The sequence below is a fragment of the Erinaceus europaeus genome, chromosome 4 (assembly GCF_950295315.1).
Source record: "Erinaceus europaeus chromosome 4, mEriEur2.1, whole genome shotgun sequence".
In the NCBI taxonomy this organism is placed as follows: Eukaryota; Metazoa; Chordata; class Mammalia; order Eulipotyphla; family Erinaceidae; genus Erinaceus; species Erinaceus europaeus.
In genome coordinates, this window is record NC_080165.1 from 141,616,608 (window position 1) to 141,628,767 (window position 12,160).

Below are 12,160 nucleotides of genomic sequence, written 5' to 3' on the forward strand. Positions count from 1 at the left end.
TGGGGAAGAAGCACCTTCAGGCTATCCCGACAGATATGCAGGGGCGAGGGTGGCGCACCTGGTTCAGCACACATTACAATATGCAAGGTCCTAGGTTCAAGCCCCCAGTCCCCTTCTGCAGGGCGAAAGCTTTGCAAATGGTGAAGTGCTATAGGAGTCTCTCTCTGTTCTCTGTCTCCCCCTCCCCTTTCAGTTTCTGGCTGTCTCTATCCAATAAATAAAGATAATTGTAAAAATTGATACGCAGGCCCTACATTTATCGAGGTTTTACAAAATAGTGATATTCTGAAACTATTGTTTAGTTTCTGATAATCTTTTACTTGGAATACTTTCGCAGATATTTGTTGTCTTCATCTATTATTTGAATTAATTGTTATTGTTTTATATGAGACACAGGATATATGTTTGGTATATTTTTTAAAATATCTTTTCTTTATTTGTTTTATTTGACAGGACAGAAAAATTGAGAGGGAAGGGGGAATAGAGAGGGAGGGATACAGAGAGACACCTGTGCCCTCCTTCACTACTCATGAAGCTTCCCCCTGCAGATGGGGGCTGGGGGCTTGAACCCAGGTCCTTGTGCACTGTAATGTGGGCATTTAACCAGGTGCGCCATCACCCAGCCCCTTGCTGGGTACATTTTTAAATACTTTTTCATTTAATCTACCAAAATTCAAGATAGCTGATTCTCATTGTTGTATGAACTAAATATATAGTGGATGTCCCTTTCAGAACAGTTCCTGATTAAAAGACACTATTTATTTAGTTCGTTGATTTGATAAGACAAAGAGAAATCAAGAGGGGAGTGGGAGGTAGAGAGGGAGAATCACACTTCAGACCTGCTTCACTGCTCATGAAGCAAATTATCTTTCTCCCTGCAGGTAAAGGCCAGGGCTTGAACCTTGAGTCTTTTGCCCAGCTGTGTGTCCTGCTTTAATCAGGATCTCTTTTGAATGATTATAGGGTATGATAACAGAGAACAGTTAAGCCTTGTAGATAAATGTGTAATGTAGACTGAACAAGGCTTTGGCAAAAAGATGATAAATAGACATCCTGAGGTCTTGTAGGTAGATCAGCCATGCTAACCACTAGGAACCCCTCTTAAGATTTAAAATGATATTAAATGTTGCCTTAAGGGAAAGAGCTCAAAAATTTAAATGTTTACATGCGGCAGTATTTTTTTTTTAACGCATGGAAAAATAGTTTCATTCCAGTCAACCGTGGAATATAGTATTCTTTATTAACATAAAGTTTTAGATATTTGGTTTTCTGATTTTGTTTTTTGGGGGGGGTATTTATTTATTTATTTGTTTATTTATTTATTTATTTTTAGCCTCCACAAATACTGCTCACTGAGGAAGAAGAAATTATCAAAGCAAGCTTAATGGATAATGAGGCATTACCTCCCGAGATTCTTGAGTCGATTCTTTCTGAGTGGTGGTTTAAGGAACCAATCTGGTATCTTAGTTATACATTTACTCAATTTTATTGGATTTACTCTTAAAAGTTAAAACATAGGACCAGCAAAATACCTCACTTGGATAATGCTGCTTTGTCATGTGTACAACCTAATTTCAAGCCCAATCTTCTCCCCACACTAGAGGAAGAAGCTATAGTGTCTGCCTCTCTCTCTCTCTCTCCCTCCCTCCCTCCTTCCCATATACCCCCTCCCTCTCTTCCTGTCTGTCTCTCTCTCTCTGTCTGGAAAAAGTCATCTCAGAGTAGTGAAGCCTTCATGATGAACAACAACAACAAAAAATTAAAATGTGATTAAACATAAATCTAAAGATTATTTTCTTTAATTTGCAAGTAAATAAGTTTACTTTTGCTATACAGTAAAAACATCTGGGAAGGGTATAAATAAATAATAATGCCAAGAACTCTGCCCCCCAAAATCTCTAGAAGTGTGTAGTTGTTATCCAAGCATGGAATTTATTTATTTTTATAAATCTGAGAAATTTGGGCAGTGGTGCACTTGTTTATGTGCACACATTACAGTGTGCAAGGACCCAGGTTCAAGGCCCTGGTCCCCACCTGCAGGGGGAAAAGGAGTAGTGAATTAGCACTGCAAGTGTCTCAGTTTCTCAGTTTCTCTCTGTCTCTAGCCAATAATAAAGAAATATTTCTACACAGAAATTTTACACATATCCCAACAACTGTATCTACTGCAAACTACTAATTCCCCCCAATAAAGAAATTCAATAAAAAAGAAAGTAAGGAGGAAGTAGAGTGCTGAAGAAGAAAAATATATATATTGGATAGAAACAGATAAATGAAAAGGAAAGGGAGAAATAAGGAAGCAGAGAGAGAGCCGCCTGCAGCACTGCTTCACTACACATGAAGCCTTTCTCTTACAAGTGGAGACTGGGGCTTTGAACCTGCATCCTCGTGCGTGGTCACATGTCCACTTAACTGGATGTGCCACCACCCGGGCCATTCAGGGTATGGTATTTACAAAAGATCCTTGGGTGATTCTAATATGAGGTCATACCTGAGAACACATGTTCTAATTTTTTATTTATTTATTTATTTATTTAAGAAAGGATTAATGAACAAAACCATAGGGTAGGAGGGGTACAACTCCACACAATTCCCACCGCCCAATCTCCATATCCCACCCCCTCCCCTGATAGCTTTCCTATTCTCTATCCCTCTGGGACCATGGACCCAGGGTCATTGAGGGTTGCAGAAGGTGGAAGGTCTGGCTTCTGTAATTGCTTCCCCGCTGAACATGGGCGTTGACTGGTCGGTCCATACTCCCAGTCTGCCTCTCTCTTTCCCTACATGTTCTAATTTTTTTTATTTTACTAAAATAAAACTTTCCAGACAGAAATATAACCTGTAATCTATTATTGTAAGGTAACTAAAGATTCTCTCTAAAATGCATGCGTTTACACTGCATCAATCTACACTGAAGTGGGTACTCAGCTTTTCAAAATACAAAAGTGGTTAAAAGTAGGTGTATAGAAAGCCACATTTATCCATGGCCAGAAAGCCAAACTGACTACATCACTGGAAACACAGATTTCTTTGTGGGAGTAAGGAAGTACTCCAGTCAGCATGAGAGAGAAGGAGAAAGAGAAAGGGAACTTTCTCCACCCCTTGATTTCTCTTTCATGCTTCTATGAAATTATATATATTGAGTTACCAGAAAAAGTCCTGATGTATTTTTTTTCATAGGAAAATACATCATAATATTTTCTTTCTTTCTTTCTTTCTTTTTTACCTTTTTTTTTTTTCATAAAAAGGAAACACTGACAAAACCATAGGATAAGAGGGGTACAACTCCACACAATTCCCACCACCAGATCTCCGTATCCCGTCCCCTCCCCTGATAGCTTTCCTATTCTTTATCCCTCTGGGAGTATGGACCCAAGATCATTGTGGGATGCAGAAGGTGGAAGGCCTGGCTTCTATAATTGCTTCCCCACTGAACATGGGTGTTGACTGGTTGATCCGTATACTCCCAGCCTGCCTCTCTCTTTCCCTAGTGGGGTGGGACTCTGGGGAAGCGGAGCTCCAGGACACATTGGTGGGGTTGTCTGTCCAGGGAAGTCTGTTGGCCAGCCATGACATCATCTCCCTAGATAATAACTTAGATCCACCTGCATATCAGATTTCAGGCTCAGGGAAAATAAAAAAACTAGTGTAGCCACAGACCCTTTGGAATATAACTAAAATATGCCTACTAGCTATCTACAAAATGGAGTGCCCCCCAACTCTTCATCTGCACTATTCCAGCCTTTAGGCTCATGATTAATCAAAAGTTTGTTTGGCTCTGAATGTTAACTCTCTTTTCAGCCACCAGGTTTCAAATGTTCTAAATTCATATGCCCTAATAAGTTTCCATATTCTTCCTTACAGACTTTTGAGAGTTACAGTTAAGACAACTTAATAACTATTCACAATGGTACCCATTTACAAAAAGCCAGATCAAACATGAGTACAGCAGGACCAATTTAAGAATCTCCCTGTCATCAGAGTTAAAATTTCATCTTCATTAAGTTAGCTCTTGATCTCATGCTATACATTTTTTTTTTTTTCTCCTCCAGGGTTATTGCTGGGCTCGGTGCCTGCACTATGAATCCACCGCTCCTGGAGGCCATTTTTCCCCCTTTTGTTGCCCTTGTTGTTGTAGCCTCGTTGTGGTTATTATTATTGCCATTGTTGATGTTGTTCGTTGTTGGACAGGACAGAGAGAAATGGAGAGAGGAGGGGAAGACAGAGAGGGGGAGAGAAAGACACCTGCAGACCTGCTTCACCACCTGTGAAGCGACTCCCCTGCAGGTGGGGAGCTGGGTCTCAAACCCGGATCCTTACGCCGGTCCTTGCACTTTGCGCCACATGCACTTAACCCATGGTGCCACCACCCGACCCCCCATGCTATACATTTTTTAAAAAGAATATGGGGGCCAGAGAAAGAGCTCACTAGGACAGTGTGTGTTGCTTGGTCAAGTGCACGATCCCAGTTTGAGCCTGGCCCCCACCACACTGAAGGAAGCATCAGTGCTGTGACCTCTTTCAGTTTCACTTTCTCTGTCTCTGCACATTTGTATATCTGTGTGTACCATGTGCACCACTGCCCAGCCCCCTGAACATGATTTTTGACATTGTAATGCATATAACCCCTGATAACCTCTAATATGGCAAAATTACAAACAGTAATTTGAAAATTCTGAGTCAAAACTCTGTGTAAGTACTGTGCGATAACCGATTGCACCACTGGAACTCCCGAGTCAAAACTCTGAACTGAGACTTGGATATAGAGGTTGAGACTTAGAAATCATTGGCAGAGTAAAAGCTGCTGCAGGAAAACCTACATTGAGGGCACCTCTAAAGAAAAAGACACGTCTTAGAGCCAATAAGTAAGAAATGTGCCTATTAGGTCCGGGTGGTGGTGCACCTGGTGAGCACACATCCTACAGTGCCCAAGGACCCTGGTTCAAGCCCCCAGTCCCCACCTGCAAGAGGAAAGCTTCAGGAGTGGTGAAGCAAGACTGCAGGTGTCTCTCTATCTCTCCCCTCTCCATTTCTGATGAGCTCTATCCAATAAATAAATAAAGATAATTAAAAAAATTTAAAAAATAAATGTGCCTATTTAAACTAAGTAAATACCATTTAAAAATGCCATTTAAGGGTTGAGATTGTCAAGCATGCATGAAATATCTGTATATATTAAGAAGGTAAATGTTAAATGTAAGTTTGTAAAAATAGAAAAAATTTAGACAAATAGGATAATTTCTCATTCAAAGGGGGGATCAGTATTGACTTTTTTAGCAAAAAAAAAAAAAAATCACATTCTCAGAGTTTGACTGTTTTATACAAACTCCCTAATGAAAATGTATTAGCACTCCAGTTATCTTCATGATCTTCAAGGTTTCATTCTGCTTAGCCAAGTTTGGAATTCCCACTTGAATAGAATCATCCTACACATACTAACTGAACATACTAACAATTGTCATTAGTTACAAGGGAGTCTAAGGAAAATGGTATGAATTATCTCAATAAAGAATGCACCAGTTGGGGCAGGTGGTGGCGTACCTGGTTGAGCACACATGTTACAATGTGCAAGGTCCCAGGTCCAAGCCTTGGGTTCCCACCTTCAGGAGGAAAGCTTTGCAAGCGCTGAAGAAATGCTGTAGGTGTCTCTCTATCGCTCTCCTTCTATATCTCCCCCTCCCTCTCGATTTCTGGCTGTCTCTATCCAATAAATAAATAAAGATTTTTAAAAAAATTGTAAAGAAAGCAACAGGGATTTGCCATGGCTCGCCCAGCTGAGGGCACCATGTACACGGGCCCTTTGAACACTGGCTCCCCAGCTTCAGGAATGGTAAAGTAGGGGTGCAGGTGCCTTTCTCTCTCTCTTATGTTTTTATTGCCGCCAGGGTTATCACTTGGTCTCAGTGCCTACAGGATGAACCTACTGTTCCTAGTGGCCATATTTTCCTTTTTTTTTTTTTTTTTTTACTATTTTATGTGATAGAGCAGAGAGAAATTGAGAGGGGAAGGGAGGATAGAGAGGGGAAAAAAAGAGTGAAAGAGAGAAAGAGATGCTTTCACCACTCATGAAGCATTCCCTGCAGGTGGGGACCAAAGCCTTGAACCCAGGTCCTTCTGCACTGTAATATGCACCACCAGGTGCACAACCACCCAGCCCCCTTTCTCTCTTTCTATCTCCCTTTCCCCTCTCAATTTCTCTTTGTACTATCAATTCTTTTTTTAAAAGAAGGAAAAAATTAGCACTGAGAGTCATAGAATTGTTGTGCAGGTACCAAGGCCCAGAAATAATGCTGTTTGCCAGGCTAACTTCGCAGAAGAGAGAGAGAGAGACCAGGAACTTGTGGCGGAGCGGGAACGCAAATCTTTATTCATGTGGGTGGCCCAGAGCTAGGCGTGAGCACAGCAGGTTTAGGCTACGTGGAGCTAGCAAAATGGCCACCTCCCGTTATGCACTCCAGCCCTTATCCAGGTCTTCTCCAGGTCGGGACACGGAAGAGAAAAAGGGAAAGAGAGCAAAACCAGGAACAGCAGCGGGTTTTATAGGGTAAAAACGGAAGTGGCAAGTTGGGACAGAATTGGCTAGGGAAGAGGGTGGAGAAAAGAAAAAGGCATTCTGGGAACTTCCTTAGCTGCGGTTGTTGTAGTTTTAGCTGGCTGGCAGGAATTAGCAATACCCTGAGGGGATAACGTGGTGGTGGAGGAGTCATTTTTAAAACAAGGCAGAAGACTGATATGTACATAATAGTACTCACATGGAAATATGGTGGTTTGTGGGTCCTGCCTAACTCAACCACATCTGCACAATTTCCCAACACTGGTGGTGATTAAAAAAAAAAAAAAAGGAGGAGGAGGAGGAGAACAAGAAGTACAAGGAGAAAGGGAAGGAAAAGGGGAGAGAGAAGGAAGAGGAGGAGGGGGGAGAGGAAAGAGAGAAAAAGAGGCAGGCAGGCAGGAAAGGAGGAAGGGAAGGGGGAGGGAAGGAGGACCATTAAGGTCTGGGAAGGTGGTTCAACAGGTAGAGCACATGTTTCATAAGCTTGAGACTCCAGGTTTGATCCCTAAAAGGACATATGACCAAGCAGTGCTCTAGTTTCTATGAATGAATGAATATTGAGATGGTAGAGCATGGAATTGCATACATGAAGTCTCAGGATTGATCCCTGACCAGCATATCGCAAAGCTGACTGGGTCTCTCTCTCTCTCTCTTAAAAGTAAATATTAAAAAATAAGTAAGAAAATAGTTTCAAAGAATTCCTAGAAATAAAATCCAAGACAAGACAAATTCCCACTGAAGGTGGCCAGCCAATCTCACCTGTACATAAAGGGTGACATACGTATTCGACTGGGCACTCCTCCAAAACAAGGAACTTAATTACTCTTTCTCTTTGTGCTTCACACAACTTTTACTGGCTTATAATTAAGACCAAATTAGAACCAAGGAAGTAGCACAGTGAATAAAGCACAGTGAATAAAGCCTTGACCACTCAAGTATGAGGTACAGTTTCTGCTGTCACGTATGCTAGGGTGGTAGTCTGGTTCTCTCCCTCTATCCTCCTTTCTCTCTCTCTCTCTCTCTCTCATTAGTAAATTAATGTATCTTGGGGTTTTATTTGTTTTATCGAGTTCATCACTGTGGCTTGGTGCCTGTATAAGAACTCCACACCTGTTGGTCATTTTTTTTTTTTTTTACTTTGTTCTTATACAGACAGAGAGGAAGGGAGATGGAGAGAAAGGGCGAGAGAGGGCGAGAGAAAGAGACACCTGCAGCACTGATCCACTGCTTGTGAAGCTTCCCTCCAGCAGGTGGGGACCAGGGGCTTGAATCTCAGCTCTCATGTATGGTAACACATACTGATAATTACATCTTTTTAAAGAGTTTTTGTCTGTAAGCTATAATTTAGTACTATAAATATTAGTATTTTAAAATAATTTTTATTTTCATTTATCTACTATTAGAGACAGAAAATGAGAGGGGGGAGTCGGGCTGTAGCGCAGCGGGTTAAGCGCAGATGGCGCAAAGCACAAGGACCGGCATAAGGATCCCGGTTCGAACCCCGGCTCCCCACCTGCAGGGGAGTCACTTCACAGGCGGTGAAGCAGGTCTGCAGGTGTCTGTCTTTCTCTCCTCCTCTCTGTCTTCCCCTCCTCTCTCCATTTCTCTCTGTCCTATCCAACAACGACAACAACAATAATAACTACAACAATAAAAAAGCGACAAAGGCAACAAAAGGGAATAAATAAATAAAATAAAAAATATTAAAATTTAAAAAAAGAAAATGAGAGGGGAGGTAGAGGAGGAAATAGAGAGAAAGAGAGAGAGAGAGCGAGGGAGACCTGCAGCCCTCCCTCCTTTACCATTTGTGAAGCTTTCCTCCTGCAGGGGGCTTGAACCTGGATCCCTGTGCACTGTAATATGTGCACCTAACCAGGGGTGCCATCTCCTGGCCCCCAATGTAAGTATAAAAAAATTATACTTTTGGGGGCCAGGTGGTGGTGCACCTAGTTGAGTGTACATGTTACAGTGCACAAGGACCCAGGTTTGAGTCCCCAGTCCCCACCTGCAGGGAGAAAGCTTCACAAGTGGTGAAGCAGGGCTGCAGATGTCTCTCTGTCTCTCTCCCTATCACCCCCTTCCCTCTCAATTTCTGGCTGTGTCTATCCAATAAATAAAAGTTTTTTTTTTTTAAAAATTATACTTTTTTCTAATTCAATATATTTAAGAGAAAGAACTCTAGTTTCCACTACTAAAAATTAAAAAGAAAGAATACATCACAGAAATTTTTTAAATCACTTATTATCTATCTTGTATCAAGTTGAAATTTATTGATACTTTTTTCATCTTTAAAGTTAGCTTGTAATACAGTATGTTAAGAAAATAAAATTACTTACTACAACAATAAAACAACAAGGGCAACAAAAGGGAAAATAAATAAATAAAATATAAAATAAATCTTAAAAAAAAAAAGGAAGAAAGTGACTTATTAAATTCCCACCTAGTTCTACAGGTTTTATCTTAGATGGTTACCCACGATATCCTGAAGAAGCCCAGTTCCTAGGGGAACATGGATTTTTCCCAGATGCTGCTGTTTTTATACAAGTTGACGACCAAGATGTTTCTGATCGACTCCTTCCAGCCCAAATTAAAAAGTGGAAACTGAAACAAAAGAAGAAATCAGAAAGGAAAAAGCTCATTAAGGAATTGAAGGCAAAAATCAAAGTATGTATCTATTTTCTTTCTATTTTTTTGTAAGACAGAAATTGAGAAGGGAAGGAGAGAGTGGGAGATAGAGAGAGACAGAGACCTGCAGACCTGCTTCACCACTCCTGAAGCATCCCCCTGTAAGTGGGGAGTGAGGGCTCAAACCTGGGTCCTAGCCCGCGCTAATGTGTGAGCTCCGCCAGATGTGCTACCTACCACTCAGCCTGCTGTATCTGCTTTCTAAGTGTGGGAGTAACTCTACACAGCATCTAGTCACTGTATTCACAAAAGTGTAGCTTTTAACATCAGCCATTGAAACACTGCTAATATAACGATTAAAACATTTTCATCAAATATGTGACTACCGAGTCAAGAATAATTAAGATTAGGTGATTACCAGTATGTTAATGCTTCTCTCTATAAAACAAATAAAATTAAAGACGGTGCTGCTAAGGTAATTCTCTATGAGATACAGGAACTGAGTAGAAAGCAACATGTGGAGCAAGCATTAACAAATAATAATAATTCAAATTGCCAGTGTTCTTAGTACTAGCTTCTGGAATGATAATCCCATCAATCAAAACCCATAACCCTGGTCTTCACCTACAGAGGGAAAGCTTCACAAGTGGTGAAGCAGGGATGCAAGTGTCTCTCTGTCTCTTGGCCTCTGTCTCTGTCTCCCCCTCCCTTCTCAATTTCTCTCTGTCTCTATCCAATAATAAATTAATAAAAATATTTTTTAAAAGATACAAAGAAAGATCACTTCTAATAGTCCAGGAAATGACACAGTGAATAAAGCATTGGACTCTGAAGCATGGGGTCCTGAGTTCAGTCCCTGGCAGCACATGTACCAGAGTGATGTCTGGTTCTTTATCTATCTCCTCCTATCATTCTTCATGAATAAATAAGTAAAATCTTTAAAAAGAAAGGAAGAGAGGAAGAAAACTCACTTCTATACCAAATGGAAACCTTTAAGTAATAAGTCTTGTAAGGGTGTTCTAAAGTTTGTAGAAACAGTGACTGATGTGAGTGCTCCCCGTCCCTTTGGAGAGAAAGGGCTGGTCGGGAGGTTCTGAGGTGCGGGGTGTGGTGTCAGAACCCGGGCTGGTTGGGAGGTTCTGAGGTGCAGGGTGTAGTGCCAGAACCCGACCACCACTACGTGCTTCTCCTGGAAATCCCGCTATCCTTCCACCCAAATATCATTGCTATGTGAGAAAATCAGGTTAATACTTAGCACATAATTTTGTGGCTGGTCATTCACTGTGTACATGTCTCCTTTTTAACAGAGTGATATGATGGCTAAAAGAAGGGCTGAACTTTTAGCAGAAAGAGAGAAAAAAATGAAGGAGGTAAGTGAACAAGGATGTGGAGAAGAACCGAAATGGAGGTGAGAGTGTTTTGCAAACACCTTTCATGGGGAAATGAGAAATACGCCCATATGTCAGCGACTATACTGTCAGCCCCTACCCACCACCACTGCCTTCAACCAAATGAGTCGGGGGAAAGACACTAAACTAATGAATTTCTAAAACAACGACAACATTGGCCTCCTAAAACAGGACACCCGCCCCCTCCCTCCTTCCTTCTCTCTACCTTCGCCCCACCACATGTAGAATACATTCTAAATATACATAGAAAAGAGGTCATGAGAGAAAGCCACAGAGTTTACATACAAGTCACTCAATTCTGTATCAGTTTTAATAGTTTTATGCTTTTTGGTACTTCTGTAATTACTTGTAGTGACTTTTTAAAAAAAAATTTTATATTTATTTATTTATTTGTTCCCTTTTGTTGCCCTTGTCGTTTTGTTGTTATAGTTATTATTATTGTGGTCGTCATCATTGTTGTTGGATAGGACAGAGAGAACTGGAAAGAGGAGGGGAAGACAGAGGAGGGGAAGACAGACAGGAGGGGAAGACAGAGAGGGGGGAAGACAGACAGGGAGGGGAGACAGAAAGACAGACACCTGCAGTCCTGCTTCACTGCCTGTGAAGCCACTCCCCTGCAGGTGGGGAGCCAGGGGCTCGAACTGGGATCCTTACGCCAGTCCTTGCGCTTTGCGCCACCTGTGCTTAACCCACTGCACTACCGCCCGACTCCCTGCAGTGACTTTTTATAACTTACATAAGCAGGGGAAATGAATACGTTCAAAGGAGAACCAGCAAAGATGTTCAAGTAATCTCATGTGTTGTACACTACTGCATTAAACTTTACTTCTTTTTCATATTCATTTTTACTTTTTTAAATCCTTTTATATTAAAATTTTTAATCTTGACTTATCAGCTAGAGATAGACAGAAATCAAGATGGACAAGCGATAGAGAGAGAGAGAGAGAGACAGAGAGAGACGCACACACTTGCAGCCCTGCTTCACCACTTGCAAAGCTTTTCCCTCTTACAAGTGGGGACCATGGGCTTGAACCCAGGCCCTTGAGGATTCTAACACATGCACTCAACCAGGTGCACCACCACCTGGCCCCCTGTCGTTTACTTTTTATAGTCCCAGTTCACAATACGGGCAGAAGGGCTAGGAAGTTAAGCAGAGAGCCTGTGAAAACATAGCAGAACTAAACTAGTGACTATCTCCTGATAAGAGTGGAACGGCCCCACCCGCAGGGGGAGCTTCACAAGCAGTGAAGCAGGGCTGCAGGCAGGTGCCTCTCTTCCTCTTTTCCTCTTCCTCTTCCTTCCTTCTTTCTCTATCTCCCCCTTCCCTCTCAGTTTCTGCCTCTAGCAAATAAATAAATAAATAAATAAATAAAATCTTTTTTTAAAAAGAGAGGAATGGGGCAAAGCCTGTGAGCCGACAGAGTCATGAGCTGTGTGGGGTGCTCAATACAGCTGTTCTCCATTGAGTTTTTTAAAACAGATAAACCTAGAAGAGTGTGTGTGTGTGTGTGTGTGTGTGTGTGTGTGTGTGTGTGTGTGTGTGTGTGTGTGTGTGTGTTGCAACCAGGCCTTT

General features: G+C 41.6%; 1 protein-coding gene across 1 annotated transcript in view; it reads left to right on the forward strand.

The window, feature by feature from the left end:
• Window positions 1–12,160, forward strand: part of AK9 (adenylate kinase 9) — a 135,250-nt gene that overhangs the window by 76,197 nt on the left and 46,893 nt on the right. The window contains exons 28-30 of the mRNA XM_060190863.1: window positions 1,334–1,458; window positions 8,998–9,217; window positions 10,486–10,548. Of these exons, the coding sequence (XP_060046846.1) occupies window positions 1,334–1,458; window positions 8,998–9,217; window positions 10,486–10,548 (408 nt within the window). The remainder of the gene's footprint in view (window positions 1–1,333; window positions 1,459–8,997; window positions 9,218–10,485; window positions 10,549–12,160) is intronic.